The 26,099-nt window shown below is 51.3% G+C and overlaps 1 protein-coding gene across 1 annotated transcript in view; it reads left to right on the forward strand.

Annotated features, from left to right (window-relative positions):
• Nucleotides 1–25,876, forward strand: part of LOC147120598 (ubiquitin carboxyl-terminal hydrolase 37-like) — a 95,787-nt gene extending 69,911 nt beyond the window's left edge. Inside the window, 4 exon segments of the mRNA XM_085986726.1 lie at nt 3,707–3,822; nt 4,743–4,812; nt 7,002–7,140; nt 20,888–25,876. Coding sequence (XP_085842852.1) covers nt 3,707–3,822; nt 4,743–4,812; nt 7,002–7,140; nt 20,888–20,975 — 413 coding nt within the window. The 3' untranslated portion in view covers nt 20,976–25,876.
• Nucleotides 25,877–26,099: the final 223 nt, after the last annotated feature.

Below are 26,099 nucleotides of genomic sequence, written 5' to 3' on the forward strand. Positions count from 1 at the left end.
CTGTTGCTGTATAACACTGGGGTGCAGTACTGGTGGGTACAGGTCTGTCACTAACACTGGGGTACAGTACTGGTGGGGGCAGGTCTGTCGCTGTGTAACACTGGGGTACAGTACTGGTGGGTACAGGTCTGTCACTAACAGCGGGGTGCAGTACTGGTGGGTACAGGTCTGTCACTAACGCTGGGGTGCAGTACTGGGGGGTACAGGTCTGTCGCTGTATAACAGCGGGGTGCAGTACTGGTGGGTATAGGTCTGTCACTAACAGCGGGGTGCAGTACTGGGGGGTACAGGTCTGTCACTGTATAACACTGGGGTACAGTACTGGTGGGTACAGGTCTGTCACTGTGTAACAGTGGGGTACAGTACTGGGGGGTACAGGTCTGTCACTGTATAACACTGGGGTCCAGTACTGGGTGGTACAGGTCTGTCACTGTGTAACACTGGGGTGCAGTACTGGTGGGTACAGGTCTGTCACTGTGTAACAGCGGGGTGCAGTACTGGGGGGTACAGGTCTGTCACTAACAGCGGGGTGCAGTACTGGGGGGTACAGGTCTGTCACTAACAGCGGGGTGCAGTACTGGGGGGTACAGGTCTGTCACTGTATAACACGGGTACAGTACTGGGGGGGTACCGATCTGTCACTGTATAACACTGGGGTACAGTACTGGTGGGTACAGGTCTGTCACTGTATAAAATGGGTACAGTACTGGTGGGTACAGGCCTGTCACTGTAACACTGGGGTACTGTACTGGTGGGTACAGGTCTGTCACTGTATAACGCTGGGGTGCAGTACTGGTGGGTACAGGTCTGTCACTGTATAACACTGGGGTGCAGTACTGGTGAGTACAGGCCTGTCACTGTATAACACTGGGGTACAGTACTGGTGGGTACAGGTCTGTCACTGTGTAACACTGGGGTACAGTACTGGTGGGTACAGGTCTGTCACTGTGTAACACTGGGGTACAGTACTGGTGGGTACAGGTCTGTCACTTTGAACAGCGGGGTGCAGTACTGGTGGGTGCAGGTCTGTCACTGTGTAACAGCGGGGTGCAGTACTGGTGGGTACAGGTCTGTCGCTGTGTAACACTGGGGTGCAGTACTGGTGGGTACAGGTCTGTCACTGTGTAACAGCGGGGTGCAGTACTGGGGGGTACAGGTCTGTCACTAACAGCGGGGTGCAGTACTGGGGGGTACAGGTCTGTCACTAACAGCGGGGTGCAGTACTGGGGGGTACAGGTCTGTCACTGTGTAACACTGGGGTACAGTACTGGGGGGGTACCGATCTGTCACTGTATAACACTGGGGTACAGTACTGGTGGGTACAGGTCTGTCACTGTATAAAATGGGTACAGTACTGGTGGGTACAGGCCTGTCACTGTAACACTGGGGTACTGTACTGGTGGGTACAGGTCTGTCACTGTATAACGCTGGGGTGCAGTACTGGTGGGTACAGGTCTGTCACTGTATAACACTGGGGTGCAGTACTGGTGGGTACAGGCCTGTCACTGTATAACACTGGGGTACAGTACTGGTGGGGGCAGGTCTGTCATTAAATTAAAGGGACAGTGGCAGTGTAGGTATGAAGTTTACTAAAGGACAGAGATTGGTGGTTCTTCAGACTGGAGGGAAGTGTTCAGTGGAGTCCCCCAGGGGTCAGTGTTGGCTGACTGCTCTTTTTGATATAAATAACGGCCTGGACTTCGGTAAACAGGGCATAATTTCAAAGTTTTCAGATGACGTGAAACTCAGAAATGTAGTGAAGAGGATAGTAACAGACTTTCATAGACAGACTGATAAAATGGGCCTATACTCTCGAGTTTAGAAGAATGAGAGGTGATCTCATTGAAACATATAAGATTCTGAAGAGGATCGACAGGGTAGATGCTGAGAGGTTGTTTCCCCTGGCCGGCGTGTCTAGAACTAGGGGTCACAGTTTCAGGATAAGGGGTCGGCCATTTAAGACTGAGATGAGGAGGAATTTCTTCACTCAGAGGGTGGTGAATCTTTGGAATTCTCTGCCCCAGAGGGCTGTGAATGCCTAGTCTTTGAGTATATTCAAGGCTGAGATCGATAGATTTTTGGACTCTAGGGGAATCGAGGGATATGGAGATCGGGCAGGAAAGTGGAGTTGAGGTCAATGATCAGCCATGATCGCATTGAATGGCGGAGCAGGCTCGAGAGGCCGTGTGGCCGACTCCTGCTCCTATTTCCTAAGTTTCATCTGCCGTGTATAGGAACATATCAAAAAAGTGAGGTGATGAATTTTTGTAGGAAGAATGAAGGGAAGCAATATAAACTAAACGGTACAATTTTAAAGGGGGTGCAGGAACAGAGACCTGGGGGTGTGTGTACACAAGTGAAGGTGGCAGGACAGGTTGAGAAGGCTGTTAAAAAGAAACGGCATACGCCGGGATCCTTGGCTGTATAAACCGAGACATAGAGTACAAAAGCAAGGAAGTTGTGCCAAACCTTTAGAAATCATTAATTAGGCCCCAGTTGGAGTATTGTGGCCAACTCTGAGCGCCTTGCGAGGGTGTGGAGGAGATTTACTAGAATGGTTCCAGGGATGAGGGACTTCAGTTACGTGGATAGACTGGAGAAGCTGGGATTGTTCTCCTTAGAGCAGAGAAGGTTAAGAGGAGATTTAATAGAGGTGTTCAAAATCATGACGGGTTTTGATAGAGTAAATAGAGAAACTGTTTCAACTGGCGGAAGGGTCGGTGACCAGAGGACACAGATTGAAGATAATTGACAAAAGAACCAGAGAGGAGGAGATGAGAACTTTTTAATGCAGCGAGTTGTTGTGATCTGGAATGCGCTGCCTGAAAGGGCGGTGGAAGCAGATTCAATAGTAACTTTCAAAGGGGAATTGGATAAATATTTGAAAATTAAAAAATTTGCAGGACTGTGGGGAAAGAGCAGGGGAGTGGGACTAATTGGAGAGCTCTTTCAAAGAGGCACGGTGGGCCGAATGTCGTCCTAGAAACATAAAAGATAGGAGCAGGAGTAGGCCATTCGGCCCTTCGAGCCTGCTCCGCCATTCAATGAGATCATGGCTGATCATCCAAATTCAGTACCCTGTCCCTGCTTTCTCCCCATATCCCTTGATCCCTTTAGCCTTAAGAAATATATCCAATTCTTTCTTGAATATATTTAATGAACTGGCCTCCACCGCCCTCTGTGGCAGAGAATTCCACAGGTTCACCACTCTCTGGGTGAAGAAATTCCTCCTCATTTCAGTCCTAAATGGCTTACCCCTTATCCTTAGACTATGACCCCTGGTTCTGGACTCCCCGGCCATCAGAAACATCCTTCCTGCATCTAGTCTGTCCAGACCTGACAGAATTTTATAGGTTTCGATGAGATCCCCTCTCAATCTCCTGTGTGCTGTATGATTAGAGGTGGGAGTAATTTGAGGGGATTCATTGAAGTGCATCGTACAACATTAAAGTGTGTAATGGCTTCTTTTCCCATCTAAGTATTGATGCACTGGATGATGTACAATGTAGCCTCTCTACTGTGTGTCTCAATCTGAAGGTGGTGAGCTCAGGAATCGATTACTCGTGGAAAGCAACATATGCGGCTGTTATCGCTGCATGCAGCGGGGGCGTGTGGGACTTGCTGCTTTCTCTGGATTTGATCAGCAGTAAAGATACCTTGTTTCAATTTCCTTTCAATATAAAGATGATAAATGCTATCCTTGCAGAGTTCAATAACTCCATCGTAGATTTCATGGGTTCGGACGAAGACTCCGGCAACGAGGAAATCCTGGACATGGATTACAGCGAGACCGAAGCGGAGGAGTTAAAAAGGAACGCAGAGGTGAGGCGAGCGAGAGCATGCTCACGGTGTGCACTGGGAAAGCGACAGGCCGCACCACCGCCGATGGATCTGGCCATTAAGGAATCATGCGGGTGTCGCACTGCCTGAGTGGTGGGGGAGGGCGATAGCACAACTCGTTAAATTGTGGGGTCATGAAGTGGCCTGTGTTTCCACTGGACCCCCTGGATTGTGGGGCCGGGAAGCAATTCGGCCTGGATTCAGTGGGTGGCCCCGCCCGGGTTTGAGGGACTGGGAGGGCGGGTCCGCCTGGGTTTGAGGGGGTGGGGTGGCTTGGGTCTGCCTGGGTTTGAGGGGCTGGGAGGGCGGGGCCCGGGTTTGAGGGGGTGGGTCGGGTCTGCCTGGGTTTGAGGGGCTGGGAGGGCGGGGCCCGGGTTTGAGGGGGTGGGTCGGGTCTGCCTGGGTTTGAGGGGCTGGGAGGGCGGGGCCCGGGTTTGAGGGGGTGGGTCGGGTCTGCCTGGGTTTGAGGGGCTGGGAGGGCGGGGCCCGGGTTTGAGGGGGTGGGCCGGTGCCGCCTGGGTTTGAGGGGTGGGTCGGGTCCACCTGGGTTTGAGGGGCTGGGAGGGCAGGGCCCGGGTTTGAGGGGGTGGGTCGATGCCGCCTGGGTTTGCGGGGTGGGTCGGGTCCACCTGGGTTTGAGGGGCTGGGAGGGCAGGGCCCGAGTTTGAGGGGCGGGGCCCGGGTTTGAGAGGGTGGGTCGGGTCCACCTGGGTTTGAGGGGCTGGGAGGGCGGGGCCCGGGTTTGAGGGGGTGGGTCGGGTCCGCCTGGGTATGAGTGGCTGGGAGGGTGGGGCCCTGCAGGCTGTGGGGTTGGGAGGCAGGCGTTCTGTTGTGTTGGATTGCTGTAGTGGATGCGTTATTACCTGTTGATTCTGTTTGCTGACTGGTTCCTGTTCTTGCAGACGGGCGAGCTCGCTCACTCGTATCGACTGATCAGTGTCGTCAGCCACATTGGCAGCTCCTCCTCCTCTGGTAGGTACCGGCCACTCTGATTTGTAACCAGGTTTAATGATTTGCCTAAACCACTACTGATGTAATACAATGTAACCTGAGATTTGGGGTGGTGTGGATTCGTCAGTTTGACGAAAGTTTTTGCATGTTGGTCACTTCCAGCCATTAATCTCCCATGGCCTTGCTGCCAGCGAGTCAGAAGTTATGCAGTTGACATCACTGGAAGGCATGGCGTCAGTTCCACATGTACACTGACACCCAGCTCTCCTCCATCTCTCTCAACCCCTCTGCTGTCAGACTGCTCGCCTGACATCCGGCCTCCGATGAGCCGCAATTTCCTCCAGTTAAACATGCTCTGTAGATTTCAGCCCTGCTGCCTGTATCCTATTCTGTACCAGGTCCTGCTCACCCATGCCTCCCAGTGTAAAATTCTCACCGTTGTGTTAAATCCCTCTATGGCCTCGCTGCCTCCCTATCTTTGTAACTGTCTCCAGCCCCACAACCAATGTCCGACCTAAGCTACACTGCCTCCAGCACAGCCTGCCTCCCCAGTGCGCGGCCCATTCAATTTTTTGCACATGCACGGTATCTACAATATAAAAGCTGGTGAGCGGCCTGCCTGGGACCTTGCAGATCACTGCACAGCTTCGTGGGAACGTTGCCCACAGCCCTCCTTTCCTCCCACTCAGCCTTTTATGCATCTGTTGTCCAGGACACTGGGGAGAACTTCCCCTGCTCCTCTTTGAAATTTTGTAGTGGGATCTTTTACGTTCACCTGTGAGGGCAGACGGGGCCTCGGTTTAATGTCTCATCCGAAAGATGGCACCTCCGACAGTGCAGCATTGCCCTGGGAGTGTCAGCCTGGATTATGGGCTCAAGTCTCTGGAGTGGGGACTTGAACCCACAAAGTTCGGACTCTGAGACGAAAGTGCTGCCCACTGAGACACGACTACACTAAGCTCGAGTTTTAAAAGCCTGTAGGTTGTCGATAGAAGGGACGACTGCGGAAGAGGTGAGCAATCGAATAGTTTTGAGCTCCTGGCAAAGAATGAGTTGTGAGTCTTGATTTCAGCACAGTGAGGATGCTACAAATAGGAACTGTGTCGGGCGGAGTGTTCCGAGCTCTGTAGAAACGAGGGTGGAGAGTTCAGAGGGTCACTGACCTCTCGTATCAAAATAGAGAAAGAATGGCAACTCTGGCCTCTTGCGCATCTTCCACTTCCTTCGCCCATCGTTCATGGCCGTGCCTTCAGCCATCTAGGCCCTAAGCTCTGGAATTCCCTCCCTAAACCTCTCCATCTCTCCTCCCTTTAACTCGCTGCTTAAAACCTAGCTCTTTAACCAAGCTTTTGGTCACTTGCCCTAATATCTGCTTGTGTGGCTGGGTGTCACATTTTTGTCTGAGAATGCTCCTGTGAAGCGCCGTGGGAAATGTTACTACTTTAAAGGTGCTGTATAAATACAAGATGTTGTTGAACAAGCTATTGGCTTGTATCTTGTGTTGGAGTGTGAATTGTTGAAATGATTCTCGGCTCCTCCATAAATATGACCAGATTGTCAGAATTTCTTTTTTTTTTTTCCCCTCTTTTCTGGTGACAATTCAAGAACTGACCTGTGCGCAGGGCTTTGGTGAGACCACACCTGGAGCACAGTTTTAATCTTACCTCAGGAAGGATGTACTTGCCTTGGAGGGGGTGCAATGAAGGTTCACTAGATTGCTTCCAGAGATGAAAGAGCTGTCCTGTGAGGAGAAATTGAAGAGAATAGGCCTATATTCTTTGGAGTTTAGAAGAATGAGAGGTGATCTCATTGAAGCGTATAAAATTCTTAGGAGCTTGACAGGGTAGATGCTGAGAGGCTGTTTTCCGTGGCTGGAGAGTCTAGAACCAGGGGTAACAGTCTCAGGATAAGCGGTCAGCCGTTTAGGACTGAGATGAAAAGGAATTTCTTCACTGAGGGTTGTAAATCTTTGCAATTCTCCAACCCAGAGGGCTGTGGATGCTCAGTCATTCAGTATATTCAAGACTGAGATCGATAGATATTTGGGCTGTTGGGGAATTGAGGGATATGGGGATCGGGCGAGAAGGTGGAGTTGAGGTAGATGATCAGCCATGATCTTACAGAATGGCGGAGCGGGGCCGTCCAGCCGACTCCTGCTCCTGTTTCTTACGTAGCGGGCTGATCGCTCTTTGAATTTTTATTTTGTGAAGGGCACTACATCAGTGACGTGTTCGACATAAAGAAGCAGATGTGGTTGACGTACAACGATCTGGAGGTGTCCAGGACGGTGGAGGGCACTGTGCAGACAGACCGAGACAAGAATGGCTACATCTTTTTCTACATGCACAAGTAAGAGCTGGACGAGTGGCCCAATGTTCCCCCTGAGCTGGTGGGTGCACAGGCTGCTCATCAGCTGCTGGCGTTGGGAGAGACACCACGCATGAATGGCCGCACAGCAAATTTAAAGGGGCCGCACACGAAACAAAAAAATTAGAGGAAACATTGGTGTGACACCGCGCCCCCCCCCCCCCGATCCCATACCTGGGTCAGTGTGTAATAATCCCCCTGATCCCATACCTGGGTCAGTGTGTAATAATCCCCCGATCCCATACCTGGGTCACTCTGTAATAATCCCCCCGATCCCATACCTGGGTCAGTGTGTAATAATCCCCCTGATCCCATACCTGGGTCAGTGTGTAATAATCCCCCCGATCCCATACCTGGGTCAGTGTGTAATAATCCCCCGATCCCATACCTGGGTCAGTGTGTAATAATCCCCCTGATCCCATACCTGGGTCAGTGTGTAATAATCCCCCCGATCCCATACCTGGGTCAGTGTGTAATAATCCCCCTGATCCCATACCTGGGTCAGTGTGTAATAATCCCCCGATCCCATACCTGGGTCAGTGTGTAATAATCCCCCCGATCCCATACCTGGGTCAGTGTGTAATAATCCCCCCGATCCCATACCTGGGTCAGTGTGTAATAATCCCCCCGATCCCATACCTGGGTCAGTGTGTAATAATCCCCCGATCCCATACCTGGGTCAGTGTGTAATAATCCCCCTGATCCCATACCTGGGTCAGTGTGTAATAATCCCCCGATCCCATACCTGGGTCACTCTGTAATAATCCCCCCGATCCCATACCTGGGTCAGTGTGTAATAATCCCCCTGATCCATACCTGGGTCAGTGTGTAATAATCCCCGATCGCATACCTGGGTCAGTGTGTAATAATCCCCCCGATCCCATACCTGGGTCACTGTAATAATCCCCCCAATCCCATACCTGGGTCAGTGTGTAATAATCCCCCCGATCCCATACCTGGGTCAGTGTGTAATAATCCCCCGATCCCATACCTGGGTCAGTGTGTAATAATCCCCCTGATCCCATACCTGGGTCAGTGTGTAATAATCCCCCGATCCCATACCTGGGTCACTCTGTAATAATCCCCCGATCCCATACCTGGGTCAGTGTGTAATAATCCCCCTGATCCCATACCTGGGTCAGTGTGTAATAATCCCCCGATCCCATACCTGGGTCAGTGTGTAATAATCCCCCGATCCCATACCTGGGTCAGTGTGTAATAATCCCCCTGATCCATACCTGGGTCAGTGTGTAATAATCCCCCGATCCCATACCTGGGTCAGTGTGTAATAATCCCCCTGATCCCATACCTGGGTCAGTGTGTAATAATCCCCCTGATCCCATACCTGGGTCAGTGTGTAATAATCCCCCCGATCCCATACCTGGGTCAGTGTGTAATAATCCCCCCGATCCCATACCTGGGTCACTGTAATAATCCCCCCGATCCCATACCTGGGTCACTGTAATAATCCCCCCGATCCCATACCTGGGTCACTGTAATAATCCCCCGATCCCATACCTGGGTCGCTGTGTAATAATCCCCCCGATCCCGTACCTGGGTCACTCTGTAATAATCCCCCCGATCCCGTACCTGGGTCAGTGTGTAATAATCCCCCTGATCCCATACCTGGGTCACTCTCTGTAATAATCCCCCCGATCCCGTACCTGGGTCACTGTGTAATAATCCCCCCGATCCCATACCTGGGTCACTCTCTGTAATAATCCCCCCCGATCCCATACCTGGGTCACTCTGTAATAATCCCCCGATCCCATACCTGGGTCACTCTGTAATAATCCCCCCGATCCCATACCTGGGTCACTGTGTAATAATCCCCCCGATCCCGTACCTGGGTCACTGTGTAATAATCCCCCCGATCCCATACCTGGGTCACTGTGTAATAATCCCCCCGATCCCATACCTGGGTCACTCTCTGTAATAATCCCCCCGATCCCATACCTGGGTCTCTCTGTAATAATCCCCCCGATCCCATACCTGGGTCAGTGTGTAATAATCCCCCCAATCCCATACCTGGGTCACTGTGTAATAATCCCCCCGATCCCGTACCTGGGTCACTGTGTAATAATCCCCCCGATCCCGTACCTGGGTCACTGTGTAATAATCCCCCCGATCCCGTACCTGGGTCACTGTGTAATAATCCCCCCGATCCCATACCTGGGTCACTGTGTAATAATCCCCCCGATCCCATACCTGGGTCACTGTGTAATAATCCCCCCGATCCCATACCTGGGTCAGTGTGTAATAATCCCCCCGATCCCATACCTGGGTCAGTGTGTAATAATCCCCCCGATCCCATACCTGGGTCAGTGTGTAATAATCCCCCCGATCCCATACCTGGGTCAGTGTGTAATAATCCCCCTGATCCCATACCTGGGTCAGTGTGTAATAATCCCCCGATCCCATACCTGGGTCAGTGTGTAATAATCCCCCCGATCCCATACCTGGGTCAGTGTGTAATAATCCCCCCGATCCCATACCTGGGTCAGTGTGTAATAATCCCCCGATCCCATACCTGGGTCAGTGTGTAATAATCCCCCGATCCCATACCTGGGTCAGTGTGTAATAATCCCCCTGATCCCATACCTGGGTCAGTGTGTAATAATCCCCCGATCCCATACCTGGGTCACTCTGTAATAATCCCCCCGATCCCATACCTGGGTCAGTGTGTAATAATCCCCCTGATCCCATACCTGGGTCAGTGTGTAATAATCCCCCCGATCCCATACCTGGGTCAGTGTGTAATAATCCCCCGATCCCATACCTGGGTCAGTGTGTAATAATCCCCCTGATCCCATACCTGGGTCAGTGTGTAATAATCCCCCGATCCCATACCTGGGTCACTCTGTAATAATCCCCCCGATCCCATACCTGGGTCAGTGTGTAATAATCCCCCTGATCCCATACCTGGGTCAGTGTGTAATAATCCCCCGATCCCATACCTGGGTCAGTGTGTAATAATCCCCCCGATCCCATACCTGGGTCACTGTAATAATCCCCCCAATCCCATACCTGGGTCAGTGTGTAATAATCCCCCCGATCCCATACCTGGGTCAGTGTGTAATAATCCCCCGATCCCATACCTGGGTCAGTGTGTAATAATCCCCCTGATCCCATACCTGGGTCAGTGTGTAATAATCCCCCGATCCCATACCTGGGTCACTCTGTAATAATCCCCCCGATCCCATACCTGGGTCAGTGTGTAATAATCCCCCTGATCCCATACCTGGGTCAGTGTGTAATAATCCCCCGATCCCATACCTGGGTCAGTGTGTAATAATCCCCTGATCCCATACCTGGGTCAGTGTGTAATAATCCCCCGATCCCATACCTGGGTCAGTGTGTAATAATCCCCCTGATCCCATACCTGGGTCAGTGTGTAATAATCCCCCTGATCCCATACCTGGGTCAGTGTGTAATAATCCCCCCGATCCCATACCTGGGTCAGTGTGTAATAATCCCCCCGATCCCATACCTGGGTCACTGTAATAATCCCCCCGATCCCATACCTGGGTCACTGTAATAATCCCCCCCGATCCCATACCTGGGTCACTGTAATAATCCCCCGATCCCATACCTGGGTCGCTGTGTAATAATCCCCCGATCCCGTACCTGGGTCACTCTGTAATAATCCCCCCGATCCCGTACCTGGGTCAGTGTGTAATAATCCCCCTGATCCCATACCTGGGTCACTCTCTGTAATAATCCCCCCGATCCCGTACCTGGGTCACTGTGTAATAATCCCCCCGATCCCATACCTGGGTCACTCTCTGTAATAATCCCCCCCGATCCCATACCTGGGTCACTCTGTAATAATCCCCCCGATCCCATACCTGGGTCACTCTGTAATAATCCCCCCGATCCCATACCTGGGTCACTGTGTAATAATCCCCCCGATCCCGTACCTGGGTCACTGTGTAATAATCCCCCCGATCCCATACCTGGGTCACTGTGTAATAATCCCCCCGATCCCATACCTGGGTCACTGTGTAATAATCCCCCCGATCCCGTACCTGGGTCACTGTGTAATAATCCCCCCGATCCCGTACCTGGGTCACTGTGTAATAATCCCCCCGATCCCGTACCTGGGTCACTGTGTAATAATCCCCCCGATCCCATACCTGGGTCACTGTGTAATAATCCCCCCGATCCCATACCTGGGTCACTGTGTAATAATCCCCCCGATCCCACACCTGGGTCACTGTAATAATCCCCCGATCCCATACCTGGGTCAGTGTGTAATAATCCCCCCGATCCCATACCTGGGTCAGTGTGTAATAATCCCCCCGATCCCATACCTGGGTCACTCTGTAATAATCCCCCTGATCCCATACCTGGGTCACTGTAATAATCCCCCCGATCCCATACCTGGGTCACTGTAATAATCCCCCCGATCCCATACCTGGGTCACTGTAATAATCCCCCGATCCCATACCTGGGTCACTGTAATAATCCCCCCGATCCCATACCTGGGTCACTGTAATAATCCCCCCGATCCCATACCTGGGTCACTGTAATAATCCCCCCGATCCCATACCTGGGTCACTGTAATAATCCCCCGATCCCATACCTGGGTCACTCTGTAATAATCCCCCTGATCCCATACCTGGGTCACTGTGTAATAATCCCCCCGATCCCATACCTGGGTCACTCTGTAATAAACCTCATGCATGTTGCCAGCTTGAGATGGTGCCTGTATAATCCCCCTCTTTGTGGGTAGTGCTGGTTGAGAACAATGCCAATAGGATCCCTGTGTCGCAGTATGATGGTGCCTGTGATACATCGTTTGCGTGTGGTGCTGGTTGGAGGAGGTGCCTGTAAAGGCCCCCTTTGTGGGTGGGTGGGGGTGGGTGGGTGGGTGGGGGTGTGTGTGTGGGTGGGTGGGGGGGTGTGGGTGTGTGTGGGTGGGTGGGTGGGGGTGGGTGGGTGGGTGGGGGTGTGTGTGTGTGGGGGGGTGTGTGTGTGGGTGGGGGGGGGTGTGTGGGGGTGGGTGGGTGTGGGTGTGTGGGGGTGGGGGTGTGTGGGTGGGGGTGTGTGGGTGTGTGTGTGTGTGGGGGTGTGTGGGTGGGTGGGTGGGGGTGTGGGTGGGTGTGTGGGGGTGGGTGTGTGTGTGGGTGGGGGTGTGTGGGTGGGGGTGTGTGTGTGGGGGTGGGTGTGGGGGTGTGTGTGTGTGGGTGGGTGTGTGGGGGTGTGGGTGGGTGGGTGTGTGGGTGGGTGGGGGTGTGTGTGGGTGGGTGGGGGTGGTGTGGGTGGGTGTGTGTGGGGGTGGGTGTGTGTGTGGGGGTGGGTGTGTGTGTGTGGGTGGGGGTGGGTGTGTGTGGGTGGGGGTGGGTGTGTGTGGGGGTGTGTGTGTGTGTGGGGGTGGGTGTGGGGGTGGGGGGGTGGGGGTGTGTGTGGGTGGGGGTGTGGGTGGGTGTGTGTGTGGGGGTGGGTGTGTGTGTGTGTGGGGGTGGGTGGGGGTGTGTGTGTGGGGGTGTGTGTGTGTGGGGGTGTGTGTGTGTGTGGGTGGGTGGGTGTGTGGGGGTGTGTGTGTGGGGGTGGGGGTGTGTGTGTGTGGGGGTGTGTGTGTGTGGGTGGGGGTGTGTGTGGGTGGGGGTGTGTGGGTGGGTGGGGGTGTGTGGGGGTGGGGGTGTGTGTGTGTGTGTGGGGGTGTGTGGGTGGGTGGGGGTGGGTGTGGGGGTGTGTGTGGGTGGGTGGGGGTGTGTGGGTGGGTGGGGGTGTGTGTGGGTGGGGGTGGGTGTGGGTGGGTGGGGGGGTGTGTGTGTGGGGGTGTGGGGGTGGGTGTGGGGGTGGGGGTGTGTGTGGGGGTGGGTGTGTGTGGGGGTGGGTGTGTGTGGGTGTGGGTGGGTGTGTGTGGGGGGGTGGGTGTGTGTGGGGGTGGGGGGGTGGGTGGGTGTGTGTGGGGGGGTGGGTGTGTGTGTGGGTGGGGGGGTGTGTGTGTGGGGGGGTGGGTGTGTGTGTGGGTGGGGGGGGTGTGGGTGGGGGGGTGTGTGTGTGGGGGGGTGTGTGTGTGTGTGTGGGGGTGTGTGTGGGGGGGTGTGTGTGTGTGGGGGGGTGTGTGTGTGTGGGGGGGGGGTGTGTGTGTGGGGGGGGGGTGTGTGTGGGGGGGGGGGTGTGTGTGGGGGGGGGGGTGTGTGTGGGGGTGGGGGTGTGTGTGGGGGTGGGGGTGGGTGGGGGGGTGTGTGTGTGTGACAGTCAGTCAGAGGAGCAGGTTGTGTTGCCAGCTGCTCCTGCTGCTGTGGGGAGAGAGAATTGCAGACGGAGTGAATACACATGCTGAAGATGGGCTGCTGAGATTTTAGTGTTTTTAGTGTCTAAAGTGGGGGGAAAAAAGTTTCATTTCATTTCAATTTTTAAAAAGGTTTTAAAATTAAATTTAGTTCTAGTTAAGTTAGTTTAGTTTAGGTTAGTTTAAGTTTAGATTAGTCTAGACAAAGTAGAGAAGGAAAAGACCGCCAGAAAGACTACCAAAGAAAAGAAAAAAAACCCAGAGGAAAATAGAGGGGGAAAAAAAGCCAAAGCAAAAAAAAAAAAAAAGAAACAAGAGAAGAACTACACAAACCAGTGAACGGCAGCCACACGGGGCTTCAGCAGCGGTGGTTGAGTCGGCGGCATCGGGACCGAGTTCGAGGAGGCGAGGTGACTCGGGCCACAGCCCAGCGGTCCAGCAACCGGCACAGCCGAGGGGACTCGGGCCGCATCCCAGAAATCGGAACGCAGCCCGGCAACGGGCACAGCGGAGAGGACTCGGGCCGCATCCCAGAAATCAGCACAGCCGAGGAGATCCGGAACGCAGCCCGGCAATCGGCACAGCGGAGAGGACTCGGGCCGCATCGCAGAAATCGGCACAGCCGAGGAGATTCGGAACGCAGCCCGGAAATCCAGCAATCAGCACAGCCGAGGGGACTCGGGCCACAGCCCAACAATCCAGCACGGGAAAGGCCCGAGGAGCCAGGCCAGCAGGCACAGAGACCTCTGAGGAGAAGGAGAGCAACCAGAAGGCTCGCAACCAAGACCGTGAGTACAGGGCCCAGGGAGGGAGGCCCAGGGAAAGGCCCGAGGAGCCAGGCCGAAACAGAGGCCCAGAGACCTCTGAGGGGGAGGGGAACAGCCCGAAGGCACCGGGAAACAGTGGCTCACAGACTCAGACCTGAGAAGGGTGAACCCAGGAGCCGAGGCCCAGGGACCACGGGGTCGGAGAGGGGGACCGGGAAAGTTCGCGAACAGGGAGAGGGTAACACCAAACCCGGGGCCCCAGAAAAGCTTATTCTAAGATCAACAATACTTTACCAAAAATGAGCGAATCAGAAGATCCACAACAGCCCCGCTTCCAGATTCCCCCCAACACCACAAAAAAAGCTATAAAAACGATCAAGCATGCTCAGATGAGAGAAAAACCAGAAACTCTCTTTACTGACTGTTACAACAATGGGACAAAAAGTAACCTCATATTCTACTCAGATCAGCCAGCGGCTTGGATCAGAGCAATAAAATCACACTATACCAGTGTTAAGCTAAAAAATACCGCAAATGGGTCCATAATGAAAATTAACACACCAGGCGACAGTTCAATCACGACTGTCAACGCGTACAATACCGGAACAATATTAGTGCAAGGCAACCTCGACAAATTTGCAACGGCCTTCAGGACACTGAAAAGATCAACTACGAGGGGAATGAACAGCCCCAGAGTGGCCCGCACTCCCCCCAACATTGACAACTTACCAGGAGAAAATCTGCATGGTCAAGGGATGAACGAGCCACACAGTTCAAACCAGACACTAACCCCGGGGAACCACAGCCACACGATACAACTGACAAACCCCAGCATAACTACCACGGAGGAAGCCACACATAGTCCCCCTACCATTCCCAGCTCACCAAGAGAAGAGCAGCATAGCCAGGAAGTGAGTGAGCCTTCCAGGGCCGACCAGCCTAGCCAGGAAGTGAGTGAGCCTTCCAGGGCCGACCAGACACATACCCCGGGATCACACAGCCAGATACAACCAAAAGATAAATTTTATCAATTAGAGATAGAGATGGTTAAACTTAGAGAGGAGGTCCTCAAATTGAATGACAAACAAAAGCAGGAGAGGGAGAGACACAAGAGAGAGCTGAATAGACTTGATAACCAGGTGAATCTACTTAAGAATCAGGTGAAAGAGCTGCAGGAAAAAGAAGAGAGCCATAGAGGAGAGAAAACACCATTAGACCAGCAACCAGAGACTAGAGATAAGACAAGACAGAGCCGGACGGAACGGCTGCACTCCCACACGGAACAAAAGCAACAGACACACAATACAAGGGGTGCCACACAGACCGACCAGCATGCTGACTCGCAATCTTCCCCCACCACCATGGAACCACAAGCGAGCCGCTCACAAGAGGTACGCACACACCAGACACCCCAGCCCAGCACACACACTATGAGTCCAGGCGAAAGCCACCAGACAGTAAACACAAACAAGGCTGACGTCGTAATACTCATAGACTCAAATGGGAAATTTCTATGGGAGAAAAAGCTCTTCCCTAGAAGTAAAGTAGAAAAGATTTGGTGCCCAACAACAGACAGAGCCATGGGATGGCTGACCAAAGCCAGATTAGGCTCCCCCCAACACATAATAATACACACGGGCACAAATGACCTAAAGGCCAAACAGAAAGAGGTAGCAACATCGCTCAGAGCAATGATTAGGAAGGCAAGCAGTACATTTCCAAACACTAGAATCACTGTTTCCACAATATTGCCGAGAACAGACTTCAACAACAACACAATTCATGAGATAAATGCCAGCATAGCAACAGAATGCGAATCAAACCACAACGTACACCTGGCCCAACACCCCACCCTCGATGAAGAATGTCTTTACGACCACGTCCACATCCAAAGGCAAAAAATATCGATCTTTGCTAAAGCCCTGAAGGACGTCGCTTTTAACCGGGTCCATACCCAGACTCCAAGAGGACCCCCCCCCCCCCCCCGACCACCAGAGATCAGCGGGGTACATATCAGGAACACTACAAAGACCACCACCACACCAACCGAGACCGGAGAGGATCCCCATGCAAAACAACATTATCAGACCTGCACCACTCCTGTCCCACAGGGGAATAGGACCGCTACCAGCCAGACAGAGGGAGAGATGCACAGGACGTACGCAATACCTCAGACAGAAACAATCCATTAAGAGACAATAAGCAGATGTGCAGCAGCATCTACTTCTGCCTTATGGATCAAGGACTAATTAATAGAAAGAACTGTAACCAAATTGTATTAACTTTTGTAGACAACTGGGGTGATCTTTTTTTTTTCCCCACACTTAGACACGACAAACACGTACCACTCTTTAACCTATCATAGAAAAAGATAAAACTTAACATGAAATCCTTATATATTTCGACCTGGAATATCCAAGGTCTACGCTCTTCACTGCGAGAAGTGAAGAGTAGGACCCCAGAGTTCATAGAGGAAACTAAAGATCTAGATATTATCATTTTACAGGAAACTTGGTATAAAGGAAAAGGACACACCGGCTGTCCCCAAGGGTACACTGAGCTAGTGGTCCCCTCCAATAAATTACCAAGTGTAACCCAAGGCAGAGACTCCGGAGGCATACTGATCTGGTTTAAAACAGAACTTAAGAATTACATCAAATTTATAAAAAAGGGCGAAAACCATATGTGGCTCAAACTTGAGAGGGAGATTATCTCAAACACCCAAGATGTTTACATTTGCGCACTTTATATCCCTCCAATCGATTCCCCGTACTACAAAGAGGACACCTTCTCCAACATGGAGGGGGAAATTATCCAATACCAGGCCCAGGGGAACGTGTTGATCTGTGGGGACCTCAATTCAAGAACGGGCGAAGAACCAGACTTCACCAATAATCAGGGAAACAATTACGTATTCGGGAATAACCACTTTGACATCCCTTCCCTTCCATACAGGCATAACTGCGACAAGCAGTCAAATACCAACGGTAAACAGCTACTACAGCTCTGTCGAAACCTGGGTCTGTACATTGTCAATGGTAGGTTCATAGGAGACCTCCTAGGAAGATCGACCTACTGCTCACCTCTTGGCTGCAGCACAGTAGACTATATGATTACAGACTTGGACCCATCCTCTTTCAGAGCATTCACAGTCAAACCACAAACAACACTGTCAGATCACAGTCAAATTACTATGTTTCTCAAAAAGACAGAAACAAACAACATAGAAACACAACCCAGTAAACTGTACAACACCAAAAAATCGTACAGATGGGCCAAAAACGACACGGAAAAATACCAGAAAACAATTAGCAATGCATCAACTCAAGCTCTCTTAGACACCTTTCTGGATAACATATACACTCACAATAAAGAAGGCGTAAACCGGGCAGTTAGTAAACTAAACAATATTTTTGATAATTTGGCAACAAATGCAAACTTGAAAGCTCGCAAGAACAAACCCAAAACAAAAAACTATGAAAAATGGTTTGACCATGATTGCCATAACATGAGGAAAAAACTTAGAAAACTATCAAACCAAAAACACAGACATCCAGAAAACGAGGAATTACGCCTTACTTATTGTCAGACGCTAACACAATACAGAAACACACTCAGGACCAAAAAAGAGCAATTTATTAAGAATACACTCAGCTCCATGGAGGAATCCATTGAGTCGAATTGTTTCTGGGACAACTTGAAAACACTACACAAAAAACAACACGACGATTTGTCCATTCAAAATGGGGACACATGGGTAAACCACTTTGAAAAATTATACCAGAAAAACACACTAGGACCAGAGCAACACCAAATACGCAAAAAACTTGAAAAGCTTGAAATGGCCATAAAAGATAACCAAAACCCGCTAGACGCCATAATAACAGAAAAAGAACTTCTTGAAAAACTCAAGGACCTGCGACCAGGAAAAGCTTGCGGGACAGACGGCATACTAAACGAGATGATTAAACACGCAGACGACAAACTGAAACTGGCTATCCTAAAACTCTTCAACTTGGTTCTGAGTGTCGGTTATTTCCCTGACATCTGGAACAAAGGACTCATAACACCCATATACAAAAGTGGGGACAAAATCGACCCAAACAACTATCGAGGCATCTGTGTAAACAGTAACCTGGGGAAGGTATTCTGTAGCATCATAAACAAAAGACTTATAAACTTCCTTGAAGAGCACAATGTCTTGAGTAAAAGCCAAATTGGATTCCTGCCAAACTATAGAACATCCGATCATATCTTCACCCTACAGACCCTAATTGACAAACACGTTCACCATAACAAAAGCAAAATCTACGCATGCTTTGTAGATTTCCAGAAGGCTTTCGACTCCATCTGGCATGACGGTTTATTCCTGAAACTTATCGAAAGCGGGGTAGGAGGTAAAACATATGATGTAATTAAATCAATGTATACAAACAATAAATGTGCAGTTAAAATTGGAGACAAACAAACAAAATACTTCCCACAGGGGCGGGGGGTGACGCAGGGCTCGCCAATCTCACCGACACTCTTTAATATTTACATTAATGGATTGGCAAAACTACTTGAACAATCTACAGCACCCGGCCTCACCCTATATGAATCCAAGGTTAAATTCCTCCTCTATGCCGACGACCTGGTTCTGCTGTCACCAACTAAGGAGGGTCTACAGCAGAACCTGGACCTGCTGGAGTCGTACTGCCAGACTTGGGCCCTGACAATAAATCCCCAAAAAACCAAAGTCCTTGTGTTCCAGCAAAGATCCAAACAACATGGACCCACAATAAATTTCACAGTAGGAACAACCAAAATTGAACAAACCACTCACTACACATACTTGGGCTTAAAAATCAGTTCTACGGGAAACTTCAAACTGGCTGTGAATGAACTGAAAGAGAAAGCAAGAAGGGCTTTCTATGCCATCAAAAAATCAATCCAAATAGAAATCCCAATTAGCATTTGGCTCAAAATTTTCAAATCAGTAATTGAACCAATTGCACTCTATGGCAGTGAGGTCTGGGGACCACTAACACAACAAGATTTTGCAAAATGGGACAAACACCCAATTGAGATCCTACATGCGGAATTCTGTAAAAGTATCCTCCGGACTCAAAGGAAAACAGTAAACAACGCATGCAGGGCGGAACTAGGCCAATACCCATTAATAATCACTATCCAAAAAAGAGCCACCAAATTTTGGAATCACCTACAAATGAGCAACCCCCAATGCTATCACTACGACGCCCTGAAATGCCAAGAGCTGACCATAAAGAAGAATACCCTCAGTCAACTAGTCCTGGGACTCAATAAAGTAACTAATAACAATACTAACAATAACCAGCCCCAGGACAGTGACAGGGTAACACAAAGAATTCGACCCAACACAATCGTCGCTAAGCAAAAGGAAAAATATCTGTCATATTGGGCAGAAACAACAAAAACCCAAAGCAAACTCAATTGCTACTTGGCCCTAAACAGACAATACAACATAGCTGATTACCTGACCATGGTAAAGGATAACAAACTGAGAAGAACCTTGACAAGGTACAGACTTAGCGAACATAGCCTAGCGATCGAAAAAGGCAGACACAGGCAGACCAGGCGGCCAAGAGAAGACAGGATATGCTCTCACTGCAGTCAGGGAGTAGTTGAGACAGAGATGCACTTCCTCACAGCCTGTGGAAAATATCAGGGCATCAGAGAGAATTTCTATCAAAAATTCTCACAAATATGCCCTGAATTCAGAAATCTGACTGACAACCAAAAACTCCCATTCCTACTGGGGGAGGAGAGAAGCTGTGTAACACTGGCGGCACACTATGTTACAGCTTGCCATGAACAGAGGGACAACCAGTAAACTAAGACAAGAGTATATATAAACAAGGCGAAAATATATTTATAAACTCAGGGATATACCTGTTTATACACTGTATGAATGGAACCGCGTTTATGTGTTCAACCATAAATGTATTTTGATGCTTTGGCAACATAAGATGTACCTTATCATGCCAATAAAGCGATTTGTATTGTATTGTATTGGGTGTGGGTGGGTGTGTGGGTGGGTGGGGGTGTGTGGGTGTGTGTGTGGGGGTGGGTGTGGGGGTGTGGGTGGGGGTGCGGGTGGGTGTGTGCGGGGGTGGGTGTGTGGGGGGGTGGGTGCGGGCGGGTGTGGGGGTGCGGGTGTGTGTGTGTGTGGTGTGTCCGTCCCGGCTCTCTGTAGAGCAATCCAGTCAGCCCCATTCCCCCCCCCGCTCTATCCCCGTAGCCCTGCAAGTTTATTTCCCTCAAGTGCCTATCCAGTCTCCCCTTGAAAACATTGAGTGTCATCACTTCCATCGGCAGCGAATTCCAGGTCATCACCACTCGCTGCGTAAAAGTTTTTCCTCACATCCCCCCTGTATTTCTTGCCCAAAACCTTAAATCTGTGTACCCTAGTCAACTAGTGGGAACAGCCTTTCCCCGTCTAGCCGATTCAAAACTGTCATAATCTTGTACACCTTTATCAAATCACCCCTCAACCTCCTTTGCTCAAATGAAAACAAATCCAACCTGTCCTCGTAGCTCAGATCCCCCATCCCCGGAACCACTCTGGTAAATCTGTGTGTGTGTGTGGTGCTGATTGGAGGCAGTGCCTGTAAAACCCCCTTTCTCTTGTGTGCACAGTGCTGGTGGGGGACAGTTCTGTTACTAATCCCTCTTTCCTTTCCCCCTTATGCCACAGAGAGATACTGGAAGAGTTGGTGGAGGCGGAGAAATGCACACAGCCGATGGGTTTGGACTCCAGCAGGCCTGTCCTGCAGCCCCTGTGACAGTGTGCGGACTATGACGCAGAGATACTCCTGCGAGCACTCTACTACCAGGGACCGAATGTCGTTTACAGCTAGTCCTGGGATAAATACCTCCCAAAATAGTGATAGATCTACGCCAGACTGCACTGGGCCAGGGCTTTCACTCGTTTTGGTCATTCGGAGCCAGGAAAAGCTTTGACACTCTTGAGATCACAGTGCAGTGAGCTCATTCCTCACACGGACTTTGCACCTGAACCTTTTTACACGAGTCCTGGTCTGGTACTGGTGTCAATCTGTCACTATTTCCAAAGATTCCCAAGGAATTCAAGGAATTGTATCACGAGGCTGTTTAGATGTGAGGTTTTTTTTTATGTTTCTTTTTTAAAAAGAAAATAATATATAATATATGAATCTAAAATTGCTGTTCTTGCCCTGAAGAGGTCCGTGTGTCAACTAAATGGGGGGTGGATCCGCGAGCCAGCGACCCAGGTTCACGGGCACAAGCGGTGGGTTTAATCACCCTGGGACTCCCCTACACACTCATACCTTGGAGTTAAACAGAGGGTTTAGGTTTGGTTTGTATAGTCGAGCTGTCAAATGTAAGCTGCTTTTTTTTGGAAGGTCCGAGCATTAACACTGTATTTACATGTTCCTAGGGGTGCGAGATATTTTTCTTTTGGAGAGGGGGGAAGACGCACGAGTTTGAACTTTTCTTGTGCGCCTGACCCGGTTGCTGTGGCCTCCCTGTCTCGTCAGGACCCCGCGCCCACGTTTCCTTTGCGTTTACTTACAGGAGCGGCCGTGGTTTTCTTTTGCAAAGCTCGCTGCTCCGCAGAAAGCCGTGAGCAAGGATTCCCCGACTCGCCGGGGAGCTCGAATTGCGTGGGTGCCTTTAGTCACAGCGGTGTCAGTGCCACGGGTTGGGATCCTGGCCCAAACTCGGACCTTGCCAAGTACCCGGGGCCGTGTGCTTAATCCAGGCCTTCGGTCTACAACGATCCCTGTTCAAGGAGCAGCCTTTCTTTTAATTATGATTCTGTTCTGTGGCCGTTTGCCAAGTTGTTTGGGTTGCTGGTGCCTCTGTCGTCTCCCTTCCTCAGGCTGAGAAGAGACTTCCCTTAGTTTCAGCCCCGCCATTTCACGCTGCACTTTATTCTCCCCGCTCCTCTGCATTTTGAGGTCCGTGCATTGGAAACCGTTCCCTCGCCCACTACCTCCTCCCGGGACTCTGTCACTCCTCCCTCTGGAGATGCACCTCTTCTCCCATCCGGGGATCTGCTCGGTGAGTGAGGGGGGCGGGTGGCCTAATCCACCGGTAACTCAGCACCAGTTACAAGGGCTTTCCTCACTGTTGGGCTAAGCTCCACACGATGCAGCCAGCCCCCCTTCTTCGCACTGCTGGGCGGCGTCTTTGTACAATTAAAAGCGTTGAATAAATTATCAAGTGTTTTTGAAAGTAATCCTGTGTATCTGCAGCACCCGTGAGGTGTTGCAATTGTTGACGGCCGTCAGTCCTCGTTGAGGCTCCCAACCTCCGCCGCCATCGCGGCCATTTTAACCATCTTGTGCTGACGAGGGTCAGAGTTCACGGCTGGTTATCCCAGAGAGGCTGCACTGGTGTTTTGTTGAGGTTGTAGTGTGTAATCTTGCGACCTGTCTCTCACCAATGGGTGGCGATCAGAGACAGTTTGACAAATACCTGGAGTCCTACTGACTGGAGGTGACAAAAAAAAGTATATACACTTTTTGTCTCTCATCGCCCTCCTTCCGTCTCCGTCTGTTTTTCTCTCTCTCCTCCCTCCCCATCCACCTCTGTCTCTTTTCCCCCCCTCTCTTCCTCCCTCTGTCGCTATCTCCATCTCTATCTGTTCCCCTCCCTCTCTTCCAGCATCTACGCTGCTCTCCTGCTCTTCCAGCAAGCTGGAGTGCCCTGGAAGCGGGTTATCGCGTGTCTCTGGCGTGATTAGCCATTCCAGCAGGCGCGGTACTGCAGCTGGGGCTGCGATGCCTGTTCTCGCCTGCGTGGCTGCATTGCCTGAGCCCTCGCCATCCCAACAGTGGGCAGAAAGACCCGACCTTTCAAACTGCTCCCAGGTTAAAGGAAAGCATAAGCATTTGTGCTAAATAAACTGCTGTCCACTTCCTTTTGTAATTGATCTAGGGAATGAACAAGGGGTTTGACCAGCCTCCTGGTCAGCCTCGCACGGAGGGCCTGTGCCCACTGGGGATCAGCACAGGCTGCTTTCTGTTGGGTGCAAGGGGGGTGTATTTGAGCCCAGTAGTTACATCTGATTCTTTGGTTATTGATTAGGCAAGAGGGGAGCCGCACGCTCCCTCTGTGGTTCGGGGGAGGTGCCGCACTGTCCCTCCGGAGAGGGGGCTATTACCCATGTGGGGGAGGTGTCCCTCTGGAGAGGGGGCTATTTTCTGAACTTCTCACAAGCCCTAACAAGGCTCCAAATTGGGTGAAGTGGTTCTGCTCCCACAAAGTGTCTCACTAATCAATTCTTCTTTTCACCCATCACTTGGTGCGGGAGAGAGTGGAACAGCCCTCCACGCTCACGGCTAGTTCTCTAATTTTAAAATCTGGTCCCCTTTTAATGGTCTGCCTAGTACACAGGAGCGCGTCCACGTACCTGGGATTTGTCCTCGCTTCTCACCCCCCCCCTCTCCCACCACATCCGATACCGGCACTGAGCCTAAGCAGCACCTAGCCAGAGTGTTAGTGTAACGCCTGGTGCACAGGACCTGCTTTCTAGCAGATGAAGGGACGTGTGTTGATCAAACAGCGAATAAATCCAGGTGCTCACTTGCACTGTTTATTACTGGGGAGCGTGGGTTCACTAGGCTTGTTTGGTGATTTGCCTGTCTAATCCTAAAAAAGAATCCAAACGCTGTGGGAGAGGATCTAGCTAAACCCACAGCTGCTCGTGTCTCCCAACTCCCACTGTGCGAGGAATGGGGAAAACTGTTTCTGAATGAGAAAGATTGAAAAATGTTCAGATTCTCCCCGCCCCTTGCTGGCAAGCCCTAGCTTACTGGTCGGGGGTGGAATTAACCATTTTAACAGTGAGTGGTGCTGCCAACTCCTGGTTTCTCTGTCACCACACTTGACAAATATCTTTGAGTTGGGTGGCATCAACACACAGCCATCGGTGTCATGTCCACGTGCGGTGATCAACAGCTCCACTCGTCCGGCTGGTCCGTAACCTGCTTGTGTTCAGCATTCCTCAATAGTGGACATCTTTACAGGTTCTCGCCTCTCCTCCCTCCCTTCCCACACTCTCCTGCTTGTACATGTTTGTCTCGCTCGCGGTCTCTCTGTCTCTCTCGGGCTTGTAGTTTGTGGTGTAGGTGATCTGCCCATCGGATGCTGATTGCAGGTTCTGCTGCTCTGGGAACTGTTTATTCTGAGGAGATTCCCCTTGGGTGGTGCATCTGTCTCCTCTTTCCATAACTTAAAGCCTCAGTCCCCTTTCTTTGGGTATCTATAGTGGTGTCACTTTACTCCCCTCCCCTTCCTATCTGTACCCTGTTTTTTGGTCTCCTCCCTCGGATGATATGTGTCCTGCTGTTCCTTGGTCCCCACTCTTGGGGAGCTACATGTACTGAGTGTCTCCGCGGTCCCCTCCCTCAGATATCTGTACACGCGGGATTCCTCTTGTGGGACACCTGTACCCAGGGAACCAGCTTCATTAGCATCAATCACTCAAGTTTTTATACAGATTTGTTAATAAAAAGACAGGATTCTCTGAAATGTAAACTGTCATCCCTTTTTTATATTGTGGGTTATTGTGCGAGAAAAGGAAGCTGAAACAGAGACCCACCACCTCCGAGCCCCCCTCGCTCTCCCCTTCTAACATTGACCAGAGCAGGGCCGCAGACTCTGGGGGCCTGTTGGAGGGCTGGTCAGGGAAAAGTTGCAAAGTCCGCCTCCTGTCTCGGTGCGTGCCTGCGGCAGTGATGTGACGGACGGTTAGGTGAGTGTGCTTTTCTCCAGATTGACACTATTGCGCCGCCATCGAGGGTGAGGACAAGAACCCACCGCCAGCATGGACTGGGAGCCGAACGAAATGCTGCCTCTTCACGTGCCCCTGGTTCTTGGGGTAGTGGGAAAGGACGCCCCACCCCACCCCGGATATGGGGCAACGCAGTCCAGTGCCAAGGGCAGCGTGCTCCACGGTCCAGCGCCAGGGGGCAGCGCGCTCGAGTCCAGCGCCGGGGGCAGCGTGCTCCACGGTCCAGCGCCAGGGGCAGCGTGCTCCACGGTCCAGTGCCAGGGGGCAGCGCGCTCGAGTCCAGTGCCAGGGGGCAGCGCACTCCGCGGGGCAGCGCGCTCGAGTTCAGCGCCGGGGCAGCGCGCTCCGCGGTCCAACGCCAGGGACAGCGCACTGGAGTCCAGCGCCAGGGGCAGCGTGCTCCATAGTCTAGCATGAACTGCCAGCTCTTTGGGTTTCCGAAGTTGCGATGAGCTTGTTTGCTGACCGTTTATTTTTTTTCCCCCGGTTGCTGATTCTGGCTCACTCCCCCTCCGTGGCTGGACCATCCCATGTGACTGCTCGTATTTATATAATATATATATATCCAGATATTTAAGTGTGTAAATGATATTAATTTTGTGTCCGAGAAAAGTCTAACTCTGTTGCGTGGGATGTGGCATTTCTTTTTGACAAAAGGGCTCTGTCCACAAACCCCTCCGTTTGGTGCTTTTGATTTCCTGCGTTCAGAATCGATGGCGGTGAGAGATTGTTTCCCTTCGAGCGGGACTGAGAGCAGCGTTCCTGTGTTTGAGGTTTTTTTTCTGTGTTTTAGCAGATGAGTTTTGCCTGTGATGATTGCTGCTGTCCCTGTGGTGGTTTTTTTTTTTAACAGCCCATGCAGAGATGATTTGTGACAATAAAACATGATTCTGTTTAAAAATCTCTCCATCTGCTCCGCCGCATATTCTTTCCTGCTCGTCTGCAATTTTTAGATGAAAGTGGGTCTTTGTGTGTGTGGGGGGGGGGGGGGGGGGTTATATATGGGATTTGGGTGTCGCTGGCAAGGCCAGCACTTATTTCCTATCCTACTACTGGCCCAACTCTGAGGGGCCCCCCTCCCAATGCCTTGCCCAAGTACCAGCCATTCTTCGCGCGTCAGCCCAGA

The sequence above is a fragment of the Somniosus microcephalus genome, chromosome 4, assembly GCF_052327205.1.
Source record: "Somniosus microcephalus isolate GS21.2 chromosome 4, FLI_Smic_1.0, whole genome shotgun sequence".
In the NCBI taxonomy this organism is placed as follows: Eukaryota; Metazoa; Chordata; class Chondrichthyes; order Squaliformes; family Somniosidae; genus Somniosus; species Somniosus microcephalus.